Here is a 26157-nt window from a genome sequence, read left to right on the forward strand (position 1 = left end):
ATACTACACTTATTATTGAACTCCATCTCCCACTTCCTGCTCCATTCCCATACTTTATTGAGATCACTCTGTAGTGACTCACAATCTTCTTCAGTGTTCACTTTTTTCAACAGTTTTGCATCATCCACAAAGAAGCTCATATAACTTTCAATTCCTTCATCCATATCATTAATATATATAGCAAAGATTATTGGGGCCAGAACTGTTCCTTGTGGAACACCACTTATTACTTTATCCCAATTAGAGTGTTTGTCTCTTATCACTACTCTCATTTTTCTTTCTTGCAAAAAGTCTCCCATCCATTTAAGCAGTTTGCCCTGTATTCCTCCTTCAGTTCCTAATTTCTTAACCTCTTCAGTACGGGCCAAAATCTCGCGGGCAGCATTAGCTGCCAGATGTACGATGTGTCGTAATAATACTTGCATCATAAAATATAGTCACCGCCTATATCAATCATTCTCTCTTTCACCCGTAAATTTTGATAACCATAGAAAATGTGATGAAGACAGTTTAGAGAGTATGTCATTAAGCAGGGACAACTACAATAAATATAATCAAGACGCCGATATGGCAGCCTCGCATATCCACTTGTTCCTCATGCCGCCTACGTATGCGGCACCGTATGGAAGGGGTTAAGTAACTTCTTATGTGGTACTTTGTCAAAAGCTTTTTTCAGGTCTAGAAATGCACAATCAGCCCATCCATCTCTTTCTGGTATTATATCTATTAGTCTTGAATAGAAACATATTAAATTGGTGACGCATGATCGTCCTTGTCTAAATCCAAATTGCCTTGGATTTAGCACATTGTTTTTTTCTAAATATTTTACCCATCTACTTTTGATAATTCTTTCACAAATTTTTGCTATTGTACTTGTTAGAGAGACTGGTCTATAGTTGGTAGGGTCTTCTTTATTTCCCCCTTTATATATAGATACTATATTTGCTCTTCTCCAATCTTTTGGAACTTTTCCTTCTTTCAAGGAACTGTTTATTATGCTATGTATTTTGTCTGCCAGTTCATTCCAGCATTCTTTCAAAATCCAGTTTGCTATTTCATCTGGTCCATGTGATTTTCTGACATCAAGATTACTCATGTGTTACATTATTTCATTCTTTGTTACTTCTATTTCTTTCATAGGGGGGACTTTCTCTTCCCATTCGATCTCTCCAGGTTGTATGTTCTCCCTTGTAAACACTGATTTAAAATGCTTGTTCATAATTTCTGCCATTTCTATTTCCTCTGTGTATTCAACTCCTCCTTGTTGTAATTTCTCTAATTCTTGTTTGTTTTTCAGTTTGTTGTTTACAAATCTGTAAAATAGTTTTGGTTGATCTTTACATTTTTCTATGACATCTTTTTCATATTTTCTTTTCCTCTCTGCACGCTTGTACATATTCATTTCTATAACTACCGTATTTTCCGGCTTAAAATGCGCATCAAGTTATAATGCGCACCCATGCACTTCGTTATCTCAGTACACAGATAGCGCTCACCGACGTATAATGCGCATGCCCGATCGCATTTGTCCATAACGCAGTTTTACCTCGGTATTTATATCATGTGATCGAGGTTACATGGAGTATTTTTCATTGGCTAGAGCCACTGCTGGGAAATCTGTTGATTTGTCACTAAATTAAGTGTCAGTTTAGGCATCAATCAGGACACAACTAAGAAAATGTCGGAACTACATGTACCGGTATATGTCTCATGTTGTGCGTTGGTCCCTTATTAGTTTGTAGGAAATATGATCTAAAAAAAGTTTATTGAAAGTGAAATATACAGAAAAATTTCGGGATTTTTACAGAAAATGTTCATTTTATATCTTGAGGAAATAATTCGTCTTTACCATTTTTTATTTAATACTGAAACAAACTACAGACTGTTTCATTTTAGCTTTGAACCTGCAATGACAGTGGTGAAATAGGAAAGTCTCTCATCGAGGTGACGTTTAGTTAATATAACTCCCGAAAGAGGGTGTTGTAGTCAGGTGTTTGACACGAGTTTATGAACGGCCGCAACGGAATTTGTACCATACCTAAAGTGAAGCAACAAAGCCAACATAAAAATTCAAATAAGGATGTTGTGAACATGGGCAAATATCATGAATATTGATAATGTTTCATGGTGTTTAGGCCTATTTAAACATGAAAAATAAGATTCGACAGATACCTACCTATACCAAATATTTATATACGTAGCCCATGCTAGCGTATTCTTTCATGTCACCATGGCTGTTCTTCTTGTTCTCACGGAATGTCATGGAGAAGTGTGCCTCCCGATTTTGTGACGGCCAACATCGTCACGTTGTTGTGAAAAAAATTACACACACAGCCGCAGAATTTTTATCGTAGGCCATAGATAATGCGCACCCCCCATTTTTAGCCCCTTCCAACGGAAAAAAGTTGCACACTATACGCCGGAAAATACGTTACTATAAATTTTCCATTTTTCAGGTCTTTTGTCTTTTTTCCATTTTGTCCAAGATTTATCTTTTTTGTCTTTTGACTCCCTACAACTTTTGTTGTACCAGCACTTTATATATTCTTTTTCTTGTTTTTGTCTTGGGACAAACTTTTCCACTCTTTTTTTTTTTTTTTTTTTTTTTACAATTTTGTCAAAATATTCCATTTCTCTTCCATTGTTGTTTCCTCTTTGTATATTCTTTCCAAGTCTTCTTTTTCAAAGAATTCTCTTATCTTATCAAAATTTGTTTTTTCATACATCAATCTTCCTTTTCTATATTGTTCATTTCTTTTCATGCATTTTTCCTCATTAAGTTCCAGTTCAATCAATATGTGGTCACTTTTACTTATTGGTGTTTTATATTCAATCTTTTCCACTATTTGAGGTTCTGATGTGATTATTAGGTCTAGTCTCGATGGTTCTTCTTCATTTTTATACCTAGTGTTCTCTTGAATCCATTGTGTCATTGTATGGTCAATAACCATCTCGAGTAGAACATTTTCCCTTGAGTCGTCTCCACCCTTTACTGTCATCTCTTCCCAGCAGACTTCTTTACAATTAAAGTCACCCATCATAACTATTCTTTCTCCATCTTCCATTATCTTATTCAATGTTATCCTCGTGTCTTCTAACATACTTTTATGTTCTCTCTCTTCCCACGAGGCTGTTTTTGGAGGCACATAATTTATTACAAACTTTCTGCTCTTCTTATCTCTGTCTTCCACTTCCATCATACTCATCTCTACTCTATTTTTTCCATATGTGACTTTCCTCACGTTTATATCCTTCTTAGTCAGGAGTATAACTCCACCCCCTTATTTTGTCTCTCTGTTTCTAATCCAATAATTATATGCATCATGTCCTACACTGTTGGGTGGTAGTGGACCTTTTAATTTTGTCTCTACAATTCCCATTATGTCTGGTTCTTTTTCCTTCAGATAATCATTCAGTTCATTCAATCCTGTTATCAATCCATATATATTTGTGTAAGACACTCTTAATTTTCTGCTATTTCCATTGTATTCTGTTTCCCTTTTGTTTTTCTCTGTCATGACCCATTTCCTCACTTTCATATTCACTACTCTCCAATAGAATTCCTCTTTTTCTGACTGATCTAATCTCGTTTTTTCTTTGGCTTCTTGTCTTTTTGTCTTCTCATCCTCTCTTTCCTCTTTAATCATTTCTCTTTTTATCCATACCTTTTTGTATTGTTCACTGTCTGCTAGTTTCCCTGTTTTTGCTAAGATATTCTCTGCTGTCATTTGTGACTTGAATTTAACCTTAATTGGTCTGGTCTTATCTGTACTATATTTTCCGAGCCTATAGATTTCTTCAATTTGTTTTCTGATTTCAGGTTCACCTTCTTGAACTAATTCTAATAAGCTGTTTACTTTTTTTTTTCCTCTTTGATTCTTGTGGTCCAATTTAGATTATACTTCTCTTCCATTCCTAATATAATTATACATTTATTCTAATCTGCTAAGTCTCTTACTATATTCTCCTTCTGTCTCATCATTTTAATACCTGTGTCTTCAGTTTGTTCTTTCATCTGCTGTTTTACTATATCATTAATCTCTTCAGTACGGGCCAAAATCTCGCGGGCAGCATTAGCTGCCAGACCTACGATGTGTTGTAATAATATTCGCATCATAAAATATAGTCACCGCTTATATCGATCGTTCTCTTTCACCCGTGAATTTTGTTAACCATACAAAATGTGATGAAGACAGTTTAGAGAGTATGTCATTACGTAGGGGCAACTACAATAAAAATAATCAAGACGCCGATATGGCAGCCTCGCATATCCACTTGCTCCTCATGCCGCCTACGTATGCGGCACCGTATGGAAGGGGTTAAATGCAATTTTGTTGTTCTCTTGGATTTTTTTCCAACCCTGTGCTTCTTTTGCTATGGACTCTTTATTCTTCTTCTTTAATTCCTCATTCTCATCTTTCACTTCTTTTAACTGTCTTTTAAATACTTCTATTTCTTAACCTCTTCAGTACAGGCCTTAAATCTCGCGGGCAGCAGCCAATGCCAGCCGTACGACGTGTCATAATAATACTCGCATCATAAAATATAGTCACAGCTTATATCGATCGTTCTCTCTTTCACCCGTGAATTTTGATAACCATAGAAAATGTGATTACATTCAGTTTAGAGAGTATGTCATTACAGAGGGGCAACTACAATAAATATAATCAAGACGATGATATGGCAGCCTCGCGTATCCACTTGCTCCTCATGACGCCTATGTATGCGGCACCGTATGGAAGGGGTTAAGTTAGTTTTTGGTTCACCTTCTCTAATTCTCCCAATTTTCCAACTCTGCGTGATCTGCGTGAGTTCACCGAACCCATCCTCCCAATGTTTGACAATTTTCTCAAAATTTTCTTCTAGGCTTGCTAATCGGGTAGGGTTGGCTCCCCCCCCCCTCATTGAATCCTTGGAAATTGTTATCTTCACCTTCCATTGTGCTGCTCTTATTCATATTTCTAATATTTACATTTTTGTTAATCCTTTCTTCGTCAATAAATTCATCCGGCCTGCGTTTGTTTACATGGCGTCTGCCTGCCTAGACCAAGTCCTCCCCTTCCTCATTTCCTTCAATTTCCCTCATAAATCCCTCCCCTTCTCCTTTTTCCTCACTTTCCTACACCAAGAGCTTTCCCCTTCCCTGTAAACACAATAAGGTACTTCCTTTGCATTGAGATCCACAAAAATTTCACTTTTTCTTCAGAAGTCCAATCTTCGCCGTCCATCCGACGAAAGTGTGTGTGTATTTACCTAGTTGTATTTTACGGGAAGGGGAGCTATGCTCGTGGTGTCCCGTCTTCATATCTCATTTTATCTAAACTATCTTTAAAATTATGTATTGTTTTTGCACACACCACTTTCTCATCTAACTTGTTCCAACTGTCTATTACTCTGTGAGGAAAGCTGTTCTTTTTCACATCTCTTCTATAGCTGTCTTTCTTGATTTTCTTTCCGTGTCCTCTTGTATTTCTATCATCCCATTTTATCAGATTCTCTCTATCAATAATTTCTATGCCTTTCATGATTCTGTAAATAGCTATCAAATCTCCTCTCTCTCTTCTTTGCTCTAGTGTCTGTAGTTCAAGTTTTGCTAGTCTCTCTTCATATGATAGTTTTGAGAGTGTTGGTGCCAATTTTGTAATTGCTCTTTGTATTCTTTCAATTTTTTTTTATACTTTTTTTTTGTACTTGGTGACCATATTGTTGCTGCATATTCCACAAAATCTTATTTCTATGTTTCTCAGGTGACATATTATTCATAACAATGACTCCCAGGTCCTTCTCATTTTCTACTTTTTTTATTCCTTCTTCTCCCAATTTATATGATCCTGTTCTGTTTTTACTTTTTCCAAATTCCGTTATACTACACTTTTTAGTGTTGAACTCCATCTCCCACTTCCTACTCCATTCCTGTACTTTATTTAGATCACTCTGTAGTTACTCACAATCTTCTTCCGTGTTCACTTTTTTTTAACAGTTTTGCATCATCTGCAAAGAAGCTCATATAACTTTCAATTCCGTCATCCATATCATTAATGTATATAGCAAACATTATTGGGGCCAGAACTGTTCCTTGTGGAACACCGCTTATTACTTCATCCCATTTTGATTGTTTGTCTCTTATCACTACTCGCATTTTTCTTTCTTGCAAAAAGTTTTCCATCCATTTAAGCAGTTTGCCCTGTATTCCTCCTTCAGTTTCTAATTTCTTAAGCAACTTCTTATGTGGTACTTTGTCAAAAGCTTTTTTTAGGTCTAGAAATGCACAATCAGCCCATCCATCTCTTTCTTGTATTATATCTATTAGCCTTGAATAGAAACATATTAAATTGGTGACGCATGATCGTCCTTGTCTGAATCCAAATTGCCTTGGATTTAGCACATTGTTTTTTTTCTAAATATTTTACCCATCTACTTTTGATAATTCTTTCACAAATTTTTGCTATTGTACTTGTTAGAGAGACTGGTCTGTAGTTGGTAGGGTCTTCTTTATTTCCCCCTTTATATATAGGTACTATATTTGCTTTTTTCCAATCTTCTGGGACTTTTCCTTCTTTCAAGGAACTGTTTATTATGCTATGTATTTTGTCTGCCAGTTCATTCCTGCATTCTTTCAAAATCCAGTTTGCTATTTCATCTGGTCCCTGCAATTTTCTGACATCAAGATTACTCAAGTGTTTCAATATTTCATTCTTTGTTACTTCTATTTCTTTCATGGGGGGGACTTTCTCTTTCCATTCGATCTCTTCAGGTTGTATGTTCTCCCTTGTAAACACTGATTTAAGATGCTTGTTCATAATTTCTGCCATTTCAATTTCCTTTGTGTATTCACTCCTCCTTGCCTTAATTTCTCCAAATCTTGCTTGTTTTTCAGTTTGCTGTTTACAAATCTGTAAAATAGTTTTGGTTGATCTTTACATTTTTCTATGACATCTTTTTCATATTTTCTCTTTTCCTCTCTACACCCTTGTACATATTAATTTCTATAACAAGTATTTATTTTCCATTTTTCAGGTCTTCTGTATTTTTCCATTTGGTCCAAGCTTTGTCTCTTTTGTCTTTCAACTCCCTACCACTTTTGTTGTACCAGCATTTTACATATTTTTTTTTTTTTTTTTTTTTTTTTTGTCTTGGGACATACTTTTCCATTTTTTTTTTTTTTTTTTTTTTTTTTTTTTTTAAATAAATTTTTGTCAAAATATTCCATTTCTCTTCCACTGTTGTTTCTTCTTTGTATATTCCTTCCCAGTTTTCTTTTTGAAAGAATTCTCTTATTTTATCAAAGTTTGTTTTTTTCATACATCATTCTTCCTTTTCTATATTGTTCATTTCTTTTCATGTATTTTTCCTCATTCAGTTCTAGTTCAATCAGTATATGGTCACTTTTACTTATTGGTGTTTTATATTCAATCTTTTCTACTATTCTAGGTTCAGATGTGAATATTAGGTGTAGTCTCGATGGTTCTTCTTCATTTCTATACCTAGTGTTCTGTATCCACTGCGTCATTGTATGGTCAATAATCATCTTGAGTAGAACATTTCCCCATGAGCCGTCTCCACCCTTTACTGTCATCTCTTCCCAGCAGACTTCTTTGCAATTAAAGTCACCCATCATAACTATTCTTCCTCCATCTTCCATTATCTTATTTAATGTTATCTTTGTGTCCTCTAACATACTTTTATGTTCACTCTCTTCCCACGAGGCTGTTTTTGGAGGCACATAATTTATCACAAACTTTCTGCTCTTCTTATCTCTGTCTTCCACTTCCATCATAATCATCTACTGTATTCTTTCCATATGTGACACTCTTCACGTTTATATCCTTCTTAGTCAGGAACATAACTCCACCCCCTTGCTTTGTCTCTCTGTTTCTAATCCAATAATTATATGCATCATGTCCTACACTGTTGGGTGGTAGTGGACCTTTTAATTACGTTTCTACAATTCCCATTATGTCCGGTACTTTTTCCTTGAGATAATCATTCAGCTCATTCAATCCTGTAATCAATCCATCTATGTTTGTGTAAGACACTCTTAGTTTTCTGCCACTTCCATTGTATTCTCTGTTTCCCCGTCTGGGGTATTGGCTGCTTGTTATTGTGGCAAAGTAGCATGCAGTCAATACTTTAGGGTCTATATGGGGCGCCCCTACGGACCAGAGCCACACATCATTTTGTCTATGATAGAAGAAATTCTGTTCATAGAGAAATGATGACACTTTTATACTACGACTGCCTTGGGCCAGCACCCTAAGGTTTGGGTCTTTTAATGTGCGTGGATGTGGTACAGATGAGAGTAAAAGAGAAGAGATAGGTAGTATGTTTGTGAGAAGAAAGATGGATGTGTTGGCTTTGAGTGAAACTAAGTTGAAAGGGAAGGGTGAGTGTAAGTTTGGGAGTGTAAGTGGGAGGTTATCAGGAGTGAAGAGAGGGCGAGGGAGGGAAGGGGTGGCTATTCTAGTAAGTGAGGAGATAGGCAAACAGATAGTGGAGTGGAAGGAGGTTTCCTCAAGGATAATGTGGATGAAGGTGAAACTGGGAAAGGAGATGTGGGTCTTTGTAAGTGCATAAGGGCCTGGCAGTGAGAAGAGCATGGAAGAAAGGGAGGCCTTTTGGATAGATTTAAATGAGTGCATAGAGGGTTTAGGAAGAAATGTCAATGTAATAGTACTGGGAGACCTTAATGCTAGGGTGGGAAATGGTCCAATCGATGGAGTGGTTGGGAAGTGTGGAGTTCCAGGAAAGAATCGTAGTGGAGAGTTGATGGTGGAGATGTGTCTAGAAAGAGAGTTGATGATAGCAAATACAGTGTTTCGGAAGAAAGTCAAGCATAAGTACACATGGGAGAGGGTGGTGGAGGGAAGGGTGGTAGATAGAGCGCTAATGGATTATGTAGTGGTAAATAGGATTATGATAGGAAGAGTTAAGGATGTACATGTGCTAAGGGGAGAGGGTGGGGGAATATCAGATCATTTTTTGGAGGAAGGTAAGCTGAGAGTGGAGGATAGATAGAGAAGGAGGAAAGGGACAAAAGGTAGAGAGGTTCTTAGAGTGAACTCCTTGAATGAAAAGGAAAAGGAGAAGGAGTATGAAAAGAAGCTGAAGGAGGAGTGGGAGGGAGTAAAGGATAGAGCAGAGATGGGTGTGGAGGAGGAATGGGGATGGTTCAAGGAGGGAGTCTTAAAGTGTGCAAGGATGGTGTGTGGAACAAGAAGGACAGGGGGAAATAGAAGAAAGGGTAGTGAATGGTGGGATGAGGAAACAAAGAAGGTTGTAGAAGAGAAGAAGCGAGCATTCACAGATTGGTTACAAAAGAGGAGAGGGGAGTCATATGAGACGTACAAAGAAAAGAAAAGAGAAGTAAAGCAAAAGGTAAAGGAGGCAAAGAGGAGAGCAGATGTGAAATGGGGTAGGAGTATGACAGAAAATTTTGAAAGTAATAAAAAGATGTTTTGGAAAGAAATTAAGAGAGGAAGAGGAGGCGAATCAAGTAGGGAAGAAAAGGTAAAAGGTACAGATGGAGAGATGATAATGGAAGAGATGGCAGTGAGGGGAAGATGGGCAGAATATTTTAGGGAGTTGCTGAATGTGAAGGAGGATAGGGAAGGAAAGATAGCTGCAGTGGGAAATGCGAAGAAAATGAGAGTGATGAGTGAGGAGAATGGAGGAGAAATAAGGAAGGATGAGGTGAAGGCAGTTGTAAAGATGATGAAAGCAGGTAAGGCACCTGGTCTGGATGGATGCCATGCAGAATGTCTGAAAAAGGGAGGTTCAGTGATGGTGGACTGGTTGGTGAGGTTATTTAATGTTTGCTGGAGAGAGGGTAGAGTACCGGAGGACTGGAGAAGTGCCTGTATAGTTCCTCTTTACAAGGGAAAAGGGGACAAGTGTGAATGTAGTAGTTTCAGAGGGATTAGCCTGTTGAGTGTAGTAGGGAAGGCTTATGGGAGGATCTTAATTGAGAGGATTAGGAGAGGAACAGAAGGAGTAATTGGTGAAGAACAGTGTGGATTTAGGACGGGTGGAGGTTGTGTAGATCAGATCTTTGTGGTAAGACAGATATGTGAGAAAGCTATAGGAAAGGGGAATGATGTTTTTTGGGCTTTTATGGATGTGGAAAAGGCTTATGATAGGGTAGACAGAAAGGCACTGTGGGAGGTTATGCAGATTTATGGGATAGGAGGAAAGCTTTTGGGAGCTGTCAAGAGTTTTTATGAGAGTAGTAGAGCATGTGTTAGGATTAGAAATGGAGAGAGTGAGTGGTTTGAAGTAAAGGTGGGACTTCGTCAAGGATGCGTTATGTCGCCCTGGCTGTTCAACTTATACATGGATGGGGTGGTGCGAGAGGTGAATGCTAGGGTAGTGAGTCAGGGATTGGCGATGGTTAAAGAAAATGGAGAAAAGTGGGAGGTGAGCCAGCTGTTGTTTGCGGACGACACTGCGCTTGTGGCAGGGTCAGAGGAGGGATTGAGGAAGCTGGTGGCAGAGTTTGGGAGAGTATGTGATAGAAGAAAGCTAAAGATAAATGTGGGTAAAAGTAAGGTGATGAGATGTACAAGGGGTGAAAGTGGCAGTAGACTGGAAGTGAACATTAAGGGAGAGCAACTGGAGGAAGTGGATAGTTTTAGATACTTGGGTGCAAGTGTAGCAGGAAAAGGTGGAGTGAAGGTGGAGGTAGAATGTAGATTGAGAGAAGCGAGTAAATGCCTTGGTGGTTTAAAGAGTGTAATGAGGAATAGACATTTGGGAATGGATGCGAAGAGGAGACTGTATGAAGGAGTGATTGTGCCAACAGCACTGTATGGGGCAGAAACGTGGAACATAAGGGAAGAAGAGAGAAGGAGTTTGAATGTGTTTGAGATGAGGTGTCTGAGAAGTATGGTGGGGGTTACTAGGCTGGATAGAGTGAGAAATGAGGAGGTGAGGAGGAGAACAGGGGTGAAAAAGGATTTGGGAGATAGGGTTGATGAAAGAATATTAGGATGGTTTGGACACATGGAAAGAATGAGTGAAGAAAGACTAGTAAAAGAGGTATGGAAGGCAGATGTGGAGGGAGTGAACATGAGGGGATGTCCTAGGATGAGGTGGATGGATGGGGTGAAGGGGGCTTTGGGGAAGAGGGGAATGTCTGTTGAGGAAGGAAGGGAGAGGACGGAAGACAGAGGTGAGTGGAGAATGGTTGTATATGGATAATGTTGTGACTGCATGAGGAGGAATGGGCGGGGGGGTGGGGGGTGGGGTAGTATGTGTGAGTAAATTTTGACGCAGCTCGAAGGGATTTCTCCCCGTCCTCACCTTATATGCAAAGGGGGACGGAGAGGGGGGTTCGCCGATTAAATGAAACGGCCTTGCTGTGGATGCACTGTGTCTTGCGACACTGCTTCTGACCCAGGGCGGTGGGCAGGGTGCAGGGATGACCCGTCATCCAGGAGGTGCTCAGATGAGAGGAAGGGTGGGAGGGGTGTGGAGTGTATTTAGGGATGAAATGGGTGGGAGTGTTTTTATGCCTTCCCCTTTTTGGCTACCTCCTTTGGAAGGGGGAAAAAGCCTTGGTATATGTATGTATGTATTTCGAATTTCCTTACTTTCATATTCACTACTCTCCAATAGAATTTCTCTTTTTCTGACTCTGTTCTGTTCTCATTTTTTTCCTTAGCTTGTTGTCTTTTCATTTTTTCCTCCTCTCTTTCCTCTTTATTCATTTCCCTTTTTATCCATACCTTTTTATATTGTTCACTTGCTGCTAGTTTCCCTGTTTGATAAGATATTCTCTGCCGTTGTTTGTGACCTGAATTTAATCTTAATTGGTCTGGTCTTATCTGTACTATACTTTCCAAGACTAAACTTCTCTTCAATTTGTTTCATGATTTCAGGTTCATCTTCCTGAACTAATTCTAGTAATCTGCTTACTTTTTCATTTTCCTCATTGATTCTTGTGGTTCTATCTGGGTTGTGTTTCTCTTCCATTCCTAATATAATTATACATTTCTTTTTATCTGCTAAGTCTCTTACTATATTCTCCTTTTGTCTCATCACTTTAATAACTGAGTCTTCAGTTTGTTCTTTCATTTGCTGTTTAATTATGTCAGTAAATGCAACTTTACTGTTTTCTTGGATTGTCTTCCAACCCTTAGCTTCTTTAGCTATGGCCTCTTTGTTTTCTTTATTATTCCTCTTTAATTCTTCATTCTCCTCTTTTACTTCTTTTAACTGTCTTTTTAGTTCTTCTATTTCCTTAGTTAAGTTTTTGTTCACCTTCTCTAGTTCTTCCAATCTTTCAACCCTTTGCGAAATTTCTAACATTCTACCGAACCTTCTCCCAGTGTTCAGTCATTTGTTCAAGTTTTTGTTCTACTCTTGCCAGTCTGGGGAGGTTGGTATCCGGCCCCCCCCTCATTAAATCCATGGAAATTATTATCCTCACCTTCTATTGTGCTGCTCATATCTATGTTTCTAATCTTTACATTTTTGTTAGACCCTTCATCGTCAATAAATTGATCCGGTCCGCGTTTGTTTACATGGTGTCTGCCCACCTGGACCAAGTCCTCTCCTTCCTCATTTCTTTCCATTTCCCTTAGTAATCCCTCCCCTTCTCCTTTTTCCTCACTTTCCCACTACTCCACGAGCAATCCCCTTCCCTGCAAATACAATAGGTGCTTCCTTTGTGTTGAGATCCACGAAAATTTCACTTCTTCTTCAGGACCTCAATCCTCGCCATCTGTCCGACGTAAGTGTGTGTGTGTCACTAGTTAAGTGGCCTTATTGTGGATGTACTGTATCATGCTGCATTGCTTATGACCCAAAGCAATGGGTGGAATGCAGGGATGACCAATCATCCATGAGGAGCTAAGATGAGAGGGAAGAAGGGTTGGTGGATGGGAGTGGAATGGGTGGGATTGGGTATGTGCCTTTTCACTTGGCTACCTCCCTTATATGGGGGAAAAATCTTTGGTATATAGATTTATCTATGAAAAATATAATTCTTATTGGTACCATGACCATAATTTTACTCCTACTTTACCCCATTTTGACCTTTTTAACATGATTATTAAAAAAAATAATAACATGATCAGTTAATTTTATTTACCTTTGAGGGGACAATGACATGCTCAGGTAGCCTGAGGTGGAGTGTTATTTTCCACCCACTTGATGTTGTATCTCATCGAGGAATTCATCTGCAGCTTCAGAAGTCTGGAGTGGGCCCACAGAACCCTCAAAATCTTCAGCATCATCCCCAGACTCATTGGATGGTCCTGGTTAATGGTTAGGCTGAACTTCGGTGCGCTATTGTAGGAAGTCGGCGATCCAACATTGTTGTAAGGAGCTGATGTAGGCATGATACTGCTGCTCGTAACCTTTCAGTGATTTCTTAATCCAAGAACACCTTGGCTCACTCTTGATGGTAGCATTTTGTTTTAAGGAGGTGACGCATCCTCTTACCCAAGCCAATGAGTTCCTTGATGTTGGTCATGGTGAGTCCCTCATGCCTCACATCACCACCATCCCACCATGCTCCTTCTCTTCTGCCACATTATCTCCTTCCAAGATTTCAGCAGCAGTAAAATGGGCTGGCCTAATAATTTCTAAAAGGTCTTCTTCATTTGTATCACCAAAACCACCACCAGGGAGATGTTGTGCCTCATCCACCTTGGCCTGCCCTGACTGTGGCTCACTAGGTAACACAGTCCACATTGGTCATCAGGCAAACCCTCCTAAACCTTATGCCAACTGTGATGAGTTGTCTGTTAGGTAATAAATATTATTCCAACCATCCACCATAAAGTCTATTGTTTGTTTCACATTGCATTTCTTCCAATAAAGGAAAAAATTCTGTTCATTCTATCACCTTGTACTTCATCAATACCATTATCACTTTCATCACTATCAATTAAGTGTTAGATACGACTGGCATCTTTGGTAGCTTCCCTCATTATCCTGAACTGTCACCTGAAGTATGTAGTTTTAACATATATTACCTCTTGTTCAAGAGGCTGGATCAGTGTGGTAGTGTTGGGTGGCAAGAATTCCACCTTTAGATTAGGGTGTGCAGTCCAGAGAAGCAAGCAGTGCATGTCCCAGTGTGTGTCCAGTATCAACAGAATGTTAAATCTGATGTTATTGTCCTTACAGTATTGCTCAACCTGTTGGACAAATGCACCCTTTAGCCAATCCTGGGAAAATTTGGCTGACATGTAGCCTTTCTTGGAAGTCATCCATTGAACCTTAAGGTTACTCATATCTTGTTGTTTGTAAGCACAAGGTCATTTTGCATGATGAATAGCTGTAGGTTTCAGGAGACATGTCCCAGATGCATTCATGGCAAACATGAGGGTACATCTCTCTTTGATGGCTTTCCTCTCTTGTACTTTGGCAGAGTCGGCGTAATAAATGTAGTGTGGCATGGTCTTCCAAATGAAGTTCGTTTCATCCATGTTAAAGATTTTGTCAGCTGCATATTGGCCCTCCTCAATGGTGAATTTGAGTGTCTCTGAGTACTCATGAGCAGCAGTCATGTCTACATTTGCAGCCTCACCAGACAGCTTAAAACTCTTGACTTTATGGTGTGCTACAATTTTATCCACCCACTCTTTTGATGCTAAAAACACTGGGGGGGTTGTTGAATTCTCATCTTCATTGCTAGACCAGCATAAATTTCCTTGGTAGTGTCCATAATCTTGTGTATGTCAACAACCGAGTTCCAGACAACTGTTGTTCCAGATATTGTCCCAGCAATTGGTCAGTCTTCGGGAGCAACTGATTTTGGCTACATAAGGCTTGGGAAGCAGCCACAGATGGTGCAAGCCTCATGTGACTCTTAATATGCTCACACTTTTGGTAAATGCCTTGTACTGTGGATACATTAATATTAAACTTCTTCCCCACACTTCTCTTCATTTCACCACCATCAATGAGTTTCACTATTTCAAGTTTCTATGTGTAAATTAAGTTTTTTCACTTCTTTATTTTCCTCTCAGGCACCACTGCATTGTGTTCAGCATTGGTAGAACAGGATGGTATGTTACTGGACATTATTGTAGCACAAAAAATTATATTCACCTAGTTGTAATTTACGGGACAGGAGCTATGCTCGTTGTGACCCGTTTTCGTATCTCTCCACGTCCATTTTTTTCTTGAAATTGTGTATAGTTCTGGCATTTACTGTTTCACTGTTCAATTTGTTCCAGACATCGATCACTCTGTGTGGGAAACTATTCCTTTTCAGGTCTCTTCTGTAACTGTCTTTCTTTAATTTCTTTTCATGTCCTCTTGTCCCATTTTAATAGGTCATCTCTATCGAGAACTTCCATCCCTTTGCCATTCTGAAAATGGTCAACAAATCGCCTCTCCCTTCTCTGCTCCAATGTTGACAACTGTAATTTCTCCAATCTTTGTTCATATGTCAAGTTTGATAGTGTGGGTGCCATTTTTGTCGCTGCTCTTTGGATTATTTCTAATTTTCTTGTGTTTTTCTTTGGGCTAGGTGCCCACATTGATATAACATATTCTAATTTTGGTCTTATCAATGTGATAATTATTTTCTTATCCATCTCCTCATCCATGTAGTCGAAGGCCACTTTCATTGATCTTAATAGGTTATAGGTCTCTCCAAATAACTTATTTACATGTTTGTCAGGTGTCAAATCACTTGAGATGATTACTCCTAGGTCCCTCTCTGAGTTTACTTTTTTGACTACTTTGTTTCCAATCGTATATTTCCCTGAAACTCTATTTTTGCCTCTTCTAAATTCCATTATGCTACATTTCTTGATGTTGAAGTTCATTTCATATTTCCGGCTCTATTCCCATACTTTATCCAGGTCATCTTGTAGCAATCTGCAATTTTCTTCTGTTTTTACTCTCTTGAGTAATTTGGCATCGTCAGCAAAAAAGTTCATGTAACAATTTACTCCTTCATCCATATCATTTATGTATATGGGAAACATTAAAGGAGCCAAAACAGAGCCTTGTGGGATGCCACTTTTTACATCTTCCCATTTCTAATTTTTGTCTCTAAGTACCATTCATTTATCTCCCAGTTAAGAAATCCTTCACCCAATCCAACAGTTTGCCTTGAATTCCTCCTATTTTTTCAATTTTACTTATTAATATTTTGTGTGGTACCTTATCAAGTGCTTTCTGCAAGTCCAAGAAGGTGCAGTCTGCCCATCCATCTCTTTCTTGTATTATCTCAATTAGTCTCAAGTAAAAACAGATTAGATTTGTTGTACATGATCTTCCACTTCTAAAACAAAATTGTTTGGGATCTATTATTTTATTTTCTTCCAAGTGTTTGGTCCATCTGCTCCTGATAATCTTTTCACATATTTTTGCTACTGTACTTGTGAGGGACACCGGTCTAAAATTTGTAGGATCTTCTCTATTTCCTCCTTTATGTATTGGTACTATGTTTGCATCTTTCCAATCTTGCGGCACCTTTCCCTCTTTTAGTGAGAAGTCTATTATCTTGTGTAGTGTATCTGACAGTTCATCTATACACTCTTTCAGTATCCAATTTGCAATTCCATCTGGTCCATGCCACTTTCTGACATCTACAGTGCTCGACAAGGATGTACGAACAGTTAGTGAGAATGAGTGATGAGGAGTGTTGAGGACTGTTTTTGCTGAAATGCACAATTTTATATAAAAAATCAGCATATGGTTGCATTATCTGACCTATTTTCTTTAAAATGCGTGATTTCCATGCAATTTGATCAAAGATAAGTTACATTTTTATCCTCTGCAAAATTACCAACAACAGCTATGAATACTGTCCGACTCACTCATAGCCGACCAAACTCGAACAAGGACGGTTTTTGCTGAAAGATTTATATAAAGAAATAGCATATGATTGCATATGATAGCATATGACTGCATTATTTGATCTATTTTCTTTAAAATGTGTGATTTTCATGTAATTTGATAAAAAAGAAGTTATGCAAACTTACCGACCAGAGCTACGAATATTGTCCGACTCATTAATAGCCAACCAAACTCGAACAAGAATGGTTTTTGCTGAAATACACGATTGTATATAAAAAATTAGCATATGGTTGCATTATTTGATCTATTTTCTTTAAAATGTGCGATTTCCATGTAATTTGATAAAAGAGAAGTTGTTTTTATCCTCTGCAAATTTGCCGACCACTGCTATGAATACCATCCGACAGTTTTTGCTGAAATGCACGATTGGTCAAATTACATGAAAATCACACATTTTAAAGAAAATAAGTCAAAATAATGCAACTATATGCAATCTATTACACTAATAACACAATAGTAAGAAACTTAATAGAGTGTAGTTTGATCCATACCACCAATGATCATAGATGGTGGGCTGGACAAATTGTAGCTGTGGTCGGTAATTTTGCAGAGGATAAAAGCATAACTTCTCTTTGATCAAATTACATGGAAATCACACATTTTAAAGAAAATAGGTCAAATAATGCAACCATATGCTAGTTTTTTATATAAAATTGTGCATTTGAGCAAAAACCGTCATTGTTTGTTTGGTTGAGGTCGGCAATTAGTGAGTCGGACGGTATGTGGTTGGTAATTTTGTAGAGGATAAAAACATAACTTCTCTTTGATCAAATTACATGGAAATCACACATTTTAAAGAAAATAGGTCAAATAATGCAACCATATGCTAATTTTTTATATAAAATTGTGCATTTCAGCAAAATGAGTCCTTATCACTTATTCTCGCTAACCGTTCGTACATCCTTGTTGAGCACTGTAGGCTTTTTATTTGGTCTCTTATTTCACTTTGTGTTAGTTTTATTTCCTTCATCATGGGTGAGCTTTCTAGTTGTCCATCCTCCCAGGGTTGTGAATTCTTAATTGTAACAACAGACCTGAAATGTCTGATCATAACTTCTGCCATCTCTGTGTCATCTATATATTCTTTGTCTCCTTTGCGCAATTTTACTATATCATGTTTATCCTTTAGTTTGTCATTTATATATCTGTAAAAGAGTTTCGGTTGATCCTTACACTTGTCTACGATATCCCTTTCATATTCCCTTTTTTCTTTCCTGCGTATGTTTACATATGCGTTTCTAAGTTTTTTATATGTTTGCCATTTAATTTTTTCCTGTATTTTTTCCATTTTTTTCCAGGCTTTATCTCTCCTGGTTTTAGCCTCACTACATCTTTTGTTGAACCAATATTTTATATAAATCTCTTTTTGATTCTTTTTTGGTACATATTTGTTAATTCGTTCTTTGTACTTCTCTTTAAATATGTTTCATTTTTCTTCCATATTTGTTTCCTCTTTAGAGAACCTATTCCAATTTGCGTTTTGGACAAATTTCCTTGGTTTTACAAAGTCCGTTTTGTTGTACATAAATCTTCCTTCTCTAAGTTTATCATTTCTATGTTGTTTTGTTCTTTTAATTCAAACTCTATTAGTATATGGTCACTTTTTCCAATTGGTGTTTTATACTCCATTCTGTTTACAATATCTGGTTCAGAAGTTAATATTAGGTCTAATTTTGATGGTTCCTCATTATTTCTATATCTAGTATTTTCCTTAACCCATTGTGTTAGGGTGTATTCAATGGTCATATCTAGTAGAATGTTGCTCCAAAGTTCGTCTCCCCCTTTAACTAGCATTTCTTTCCAAATTATGTCTTTTGCATTAAAATCACCAATGATTACTATGTTTCCACCCTCTTTCAATAACTCATTTAGCACCTTTATTGTTTCTTCCAATAATTTGGAATGTTCGCTGTCTGACCATGCATGGGTTTTTGGTGGTACATACACTACTACAAATTTTCTGCTTTTCATCTTTTTGTTGGCAATTTTAATCATAATTACTTCTACATTGTCTTGGCCTTTAATAATCTTTGTCACATTTAAACCTTTTTTTGGTCAATATCATGACACCTCCTCCTTGCTTTTCAGTTCTATTTTTTGCCTGGTGGTTATATAGACCATGTCCCACTATGCTTGTTGATAGCGGTCCTTTCAATTTTGTCTCTACTATGCCCATGATATCAGATTGTTCTACTTTTAGATAGTCATTTACTTTGTTAATTCCAGATATCATACCATTGATATTTGTGTATGCCACTTTTATTTTCATATTTTCTTTTCTTTTTTGGTTTAGGTTTCCTTTTTTTTTTTTTTTTTTTTATGTACCATTTTTTGAGTCTCAAGTCCAGCACTCTCCAAAAAAACTTGTTTTTTCTGTCTCTGTTCTCTTTTCATTCTGATCATTTGCTTCAATTCTGAGCACTTTGTCTTTCACTGTGTGCACTTAGAAGACATCCACTCAGATTGAATAAAACTTGCTGGCTAAATGTGAAGCAGCTTGGCCAATGAGCACTTAGAGGTCCTGGAATGTCATGACCAAGATGGAGGTGGGAAGGTTTGTTATGTCCAATCAGTGCTCACTGGGCTGCTTGGGCGGGGCCAATCATGCAGTGAATCCACTCCTACCCCAAGTGATATCAAGAGGCATATGTTTTGAATTTTAAAACTGGCTAGGCAATGCGATAGCCATAAAGTGTGAGACAAAGACATTTGGGCAGCTTTTAATGCATACGTGATAGCAGCAAATTATGATAGTGGAACCTGTGATAGCAGAGGGTTGTGTGTATGTATACATATATATTATATATATATATATATATATATATACATATACACACACACACACTTATGTCGGACAGATGGCGAGGATTGATGTCCTGAAGAAAAAGTGAAATTTTCGTGGATTTCAACTCAAAGTACCTATTGTATTTGCAGGGAAGGGGATTGCTCGTGGTGTAGTGGGAAAGTGAGGAAAAAGGAGAAGGGAAGGGATTACTGAGGGAAATGGAAGGAAATGAGGAAGGAGAGGACTTGGTCCAGGCAGGCAGACGCCATGTAAACAAGCGCGGGCCAGAGCAATTTAGTGATGATGAAGGGACCAACGAAAATGTAAAGATTAGAAACATACATAAGAGCAGCACAATAGAAGGTGAGGATAATAATTTCCATGGATTTAATGAGGGGGGGGGGGCGGATACCAACCTCCCCCGACTGGCAAGACTAGAGGAGAAACTTGAACAAATGACCGAACATTGGGAGATTAGGTTCGGTAGAATGTCAAAAATTGTGCAAAGGGTTGAAAGATTGGAAGAACTAGAGAAGGCGAACAAAAACTTAACTAAGGAAATAGAAGAACTAAAAAGACAATTAAAAGAAGTAAAAGAGGAGAATGAAGAATTAAAAAGGAACAATAAAGACAATAAAGAGGCAATAGCAAAAGAGGCACAGGGGTGGAGAAAAATACAGGAAATAGGTAAAGTTGCATTTACTGATATAATTAAACAGCAAATGAAAGAACAAACTGAAGACTCAGTTATCAAAGTGATGAGACAAAAGGAGAATATTGTAAGAGACTTAGCAGATAAAAAGAAATGTATAATTATATTAGGAATGGAAGAGAAACATAACCCAGATAGAACCACAAGAATCAATGAGGAAAATGAAAAAGTAAGCAGATTACTAGAATTAGTTCAGGAAGATGAACCTGAAATAATGAAATAAATTGAAGAGAAGTTTAGGCTCGGAAAGTATAGTACAGATAAGACCTGACAAATTAAGATTAAATTCAGATCACAAACAACAGCAGAGAATATCTTAGCAAAAACAGGGAAGCTAGCAGCAAGTGAACAATATAAAAAGGTATGGATAAAAAGAGAAACGAATAAAGAGGAAAGAGAGGAAAAAATGAAAAGGAAAGAAGCTAAAGAAAAAAAACAAGACCAGAATGGAGTCAGAAAAACAAGAATTCTACTGGAGAGTAGTGAATATGAAATTGAAGAAATGGACCATAACAGAAACAAAAAAGAAACAGAGAATACAATGGAAATAACAGAAAGTTAAGAGTATCCTACACAAATATAGATGGATTAATAACAGGACTGAATGAACTGAACGAGTATCTGAAGGAAAAAGAACCGGACATAATGGGAATTATTGAGAAAAAATAGGTCCACTACCACCCAACAGCATAGGACACAATGCATATAATTATTGGATTAGAAACAGAGATATAAAATAAGGGGGTGGAGTTATGTTCCTGACTAAGAAGGATATAAACATGAAGAGTGTCACATATGGAAAGAACAGAGTAGAGATGATTATGATAGAAGTAGAAGACAGAGATAAGAAGAGCAGAAAGTTTGTAATAAACTACGTGCCCCCAAAAACAGCCTCGTGGGAAGAGAGTGAACATAAAAGTATGTTAGACACAAGAATAACACTAAACAAGATAATGGAAGATGGAGGAAGAATAGTTATGATGGGCGACTTTAATTGCAAAGAAATCTGCTGGGAAGAGATGACAGTAAAGGGTGGAGAAGACTCATGGGGAAATGTTCTACTTGAGATGATTATTGACCACACAATGACACAATGGATCCAAGAGAACACTAGGTATAGAAATGAAGAAGAACCATCGAGACTAGACCTAATAATCACATCAGAACCTGAAATAGTGGAAAAGATAGAATACCAGGCACCAATAAGTAAAAGTGACCACATATTGATAGAACTAGAACTAAATGAGAAAAAATACATGAAAAGAAATGAACAATATAGAAAAGGAAGATTGATGTATGAAAAAACAAATTTTGATAAAATAAGAGAATTCTTTCAAAATGAAAACTGGGAAATACACAAAGAAGAAACAACAGTACAAGAGAAATGGAATATTTTGACAAAAATTTATAAAAAAAGGAGTGGAAAAGTATGTCCCAAGACAAAAGCAAGAAAAAGAATATGTAAAGTGCTGGTACAATAAAAGTTGTAGTGTGTTAAAAGACAAAAGAGACAAAGCTTGGACCAGATGGAAAAAATACAAAAGACCTGAAAAATTGAAAATATATACTTGTTATAGAAATGAATATGTACAAGTGTGCAGAGGAAAAGAGAAAATATAAAAAAAATGTCATAGAAAAATGTAAAGATCAACCAAAACTATTTCACAGATTTGTAAACAACAAACTGAAAAACAAACAAGACAAGGAGGAGTGAATACACAGAGGAAATAGAAATGGCGGAAATTATGAACAAGCATCTTAAATCAGTGTTTACAAGGGAGAACGTACAACCTGAAGAGATCAAATAGAAAGAGAAAGTCCCCCCTATGAAAGAAATAGAAGTAACAAAGAATTAAATAATGAAACACTTGAGTAATCCTGATGTTAGAAAATCACATGGACCAGATGAAATAGCAAACTGGATTTTGAAAGAATGCAGAAATGAACTGGCAGACATAATACATAGCATAATAAATAGTTCCTTGAAAGAAGGAAAAGTTCCAGAAGATTGGAAAAAAGCAAATATAGTACCTATATATAAAGGAGGTAATAAAGAAGACCCTACCAACTATAGACCAGTCTCTCTAACAAGTACAATAGCAAAAATTTGTGAAAGAATTATCAAAAGTAAATGGGTAAAATATTTAGAAAAAAAAAACAGCGTGCTTAATCCAAGGCAATTTGGATTCAGACAAGAATGATCATGCGTCACTACTTTAATATGTTTCTATTCAAGGCTAATAGATATAATACAAGAAAGAGATGGATGGGCTGATTGAGCATTTCTTGACCTAAAAAAGGCCTTTGACAAAGTACCACATAAGAAGTTGCTTAAGAAATTAGAAACTGAAGGAGGAATACAGGGCAAACTGCTTAAATGGATGGAAGACTTTTTGCTAGAAAGAAAAATGAGAGTAGTGATAAGAGACAAACACTCTAATTGGGATGACGTAATAAGCGGTGTTCCACAAGGAACAGTTCTGGCACCAATAATGTTTGCTATATATATTAATGATATGGATGAAGAAATTGAAAGTTATATGAGCTTCTTTGTAGATGATGCAGAACTATTAAAAAAAGTGAACACGGAAGAAGATTGTGAGTCACTACAGAGTGATCTAAATAAAGTACAGGAATGGAGTAGGAAGTGGGAGATGGAGTTCAACACTAAAAAGTGTAGTATAATGGAATTTGGAAAAAGCAAAAACAGAATAACAGGATCATATAAATTGGGAGAAGGAATAAAAAAAGTAGAAAATGAGAAGGATCTGGGAGTCATTGTTATGAATAATATGTCACCTGAGAAACATATAAATAAGATTTTTGGAGAAACTTATAATTCAATAAGAACAATTAAAGTGGCATTCACATACCTGGATGAAGAAATGGTGAAGAAAATTCTAATCACTCTGATAAGACCAAGATCGGAATATGCTGCAACGATGTGGTCACCAAGTACAAAAAAATGTATAAAAAACTTGAAAGAATACAAAGAGCAATTACAAATTGGCACCAACACTCTCAAAACTATCATATGAAGAGAGACTAGCAAAACTTGAACTACAGACACTAGAGCAAAGAAGAGAGAGAGGAGATTTGATAGCTATTTACAGAATCATGAAAGGCATAAAAATTATTGATAGAGAGAATCTAATAAAATGGGATGAAAGAAATACAAGAGGGCACGGAAAGAAAATCAAGAAAGACAGCTATAGAAGAGATGTGAAAAAGAACAGCTTTCCTCACAGAATAATAGACAGTTGGAACAAGTTAGATGAGAAAGTGGTGTGTGCAAAAACAATACATGAATCTAAAAATAGTTTAGATAAAATGAGATATGAAGACGGGACACCACGAGCATAGCTCCCCTTCCCGTAAAATACAACTAGGTAAATACACATACATATACATACATATATCAAGGGCTTTTTTCCTCCTCACAAGGTAGGGAGCCAAAGTCAAAGGCATTAATCCACTCCCACCCATTTCATCTCCACATACTTCACTCCCATTCCCAACCCCTCCTTCCCTATTTTCTTAGCTCCTCTTGGATGGGGTCACCCCTGTATCTTGCCCACTGCCCTGGGTGGTCAGAAACAAAGCAGCAAGACAGAGCACATCCACAGCAAGGCAGCTTCATTTAATTGATGACAACCCCCCCCCCCCTCCGTCCCCTCATACAGAAAAAGAGAGGACAGAGAGAAATCCCTTCGGGCTGCATTAAAATATCATTCACACATACTCCCTCACCCATCCCATCCTCCACCCACTCCCTTACATACATTACAGCATCATCCATACACAACCATTCATCACTCACCCCTACCTTCTGTCTTTTCTCTTCCTTCCTCGACAGACTTTCCCCTCTGTCCCAATGCCTCCTTTACCCCATCCATCTCATCCTTGGTCACCCCCTCATGTTCACTCCACCTCTGCCTTCAACACTTCTTTTACTATTCTTTCTTCACTCATTCTTTCCATGTGTCCAAACCATCCCAATACTCTTTCATCAACCCTATCTCCTAACTCCCTTTCCACCCCTGCTCTCCTCCTTACCTCCTCATTTCTCACTCAATCCAGCCTAGTAACTCCTACCATACTTCTCAGGCATTTCATCTCAAACACATTTAAATTCTTCCTCTCTTATGTCCCATGTTTCTACCCCCATACAATGCTGTCGGCACAATCACTCCTCCATACAATCTCCTCTTAGCATCCATTCCAAATGACTATCTCATTACACTTATTAATCCACCAAGGCAATTTTCTTGTTTCTCTCAATCTATGTTCTACCTCCCCCTCCACTCCTCCCTTTCCACTACATTCACACCCAAGTATCTAAAGGTATTCACTTCATCCAGTCTCTCTCCCATAATACTCACTTCCAATTTGCTGCCATCCTCTCCCCTTGTACATCTCATCACCTTACTTTTACACACATTTACCTTTAACTTCCTTCTTTTGCACGCCTTCCCAAACTTCATCACTAACTTCCTTAATCTCTCATCTGATCCTGTTACAAGCTCAATGTTATCACCTAACAACAACTGGCTTATCTCCAATTTTTCTCCATTTTCTTTAACCATCTCCAATCCCCAGCCCATTACTCTTGCGTTAACTATCACACCATCCCATCCATGTATAAATTGAACAGCCATGGCAACATGACACATAACTGGTGAAGTCCCACCTATACCTCAAACCAGTCACTCTCTCCATTTCTAATTCTAACACAGGCTCTACTACTATAAAGAGTAGGATGCCTAGTCCTCTCCCTGTCCCTTTTTTGTCGCCTTTTACGACTCAAGTGGGAACACTCATTAGCAGTATTCTTTCTCCCCTACCACAGGGTTTATATATATATAAAATATATACAGTTTTTATAACTCACTTGAAACAAAGCAGGGATGTCAGTTGTGGGTTTTTCAGGAGTGTCCACAGCAATCATATCCTCCTCTGGGCCTTCAATTAGTGCAGATGCTTCACCCATTTCACACCCAGGAGGAACTACACCTACTGCACCTCTAAGGGCTTCATTTGCATTGTTATCCCCCTAGAAATAAAAGAGGAAATGAAGCCGACAACTTATAAGCAGGATAAGGGGTTGACCTTAAATCAGATAGGGTAGGGACCAATGGCAGGTACCTGCAGATAGTCCTGCAAGATGGATGCCTGAGAGTATCATCTCCATGCTGTCTGCCTTCAAAACCTGCCAACACCCTTACTTCCACCTTTTCACACAACATAAGCTAACAACTAGCAACTGCTTCTACTATTAGTCAGTGACAGAAACAGTCCCATACTAATATGAGTACAACATTGACAGAAGTCCAATGTATCTTCACGGGGATCTTTGGGAGGACCTGAGACAGGCGCCAACTACCATGGGACCATCATTATCCAGTCAGTGAAACCTGTGGCTACAATTACCAACATAAGGCAAGGTAAGCAAGAATAATTATTATTTTGTGTTTCAATGACTGGAAACCCACAGCCCAAGATGGTCATCAACAAAATATCAAACAGGCTCACCCTTGCTATCTTCTTTCTTTTCTTTCCAAAGCAACCTTCTGTGGGCATTCTATTTTTGTATTTAGCAGACTTTTTGATATCTCTAAAAATAAAACCTTAAGTTAATAAATACACACATATACCAAGGGTTTTCCCTTTTACAAGGGGGGTAGCCAAAATCATAAACCCACTCCCACTCATTCCATCCCCACATACTCCACTCCCATTCACCACCCCTCCCTCTCTCTTGTCTTGGCTCCTCCTGGATGACAGGTTATCCCTGCATCTCGCCCACCTCCCTGGGCCAGAAGCAATGCAGCAAGAC

The 26157-nt window shown here is 37.8% G+C and overlaps 1 protein-coding gene across 1 annotated transcript in view; it reads right to left on the reverse strand.

Annotated features, from left to right (window-relative positions):
- trus (programmed cell death 2 like trus) overlaps window positions 1-26157 on the reverse strand; it is a 211577-nt gene that overhangs the window by 97695 nt on the left and 87725 nt on the right. The window contains exon 4 of the mRNA XM_076187386.1: window positions 25213-25374. Coding sequence (XP_076043501.1) covers window positions 25213-25374 — 162 coding nt within the window. The remainder of the gene's footprint in view (window positions 1-25212; window positions 25375-26157) is intronic.

The sequence above is a fragment of the Oratosquilla oratoria genome, chromosome 6, assembly GCF_046742065.1.
Source record: "Oratosquilla oratoria isolate Oo_2021 chromosome 6, ASM4674206v1, whole genome shotgun sequence".
NCBI classification, from domain to species: Eukaryota; Metazoa; Arthropoda; class Malacostraca; order Stomatopoda; family Squillidae; genus Oratosquilla; species Oratosquilla oratoria.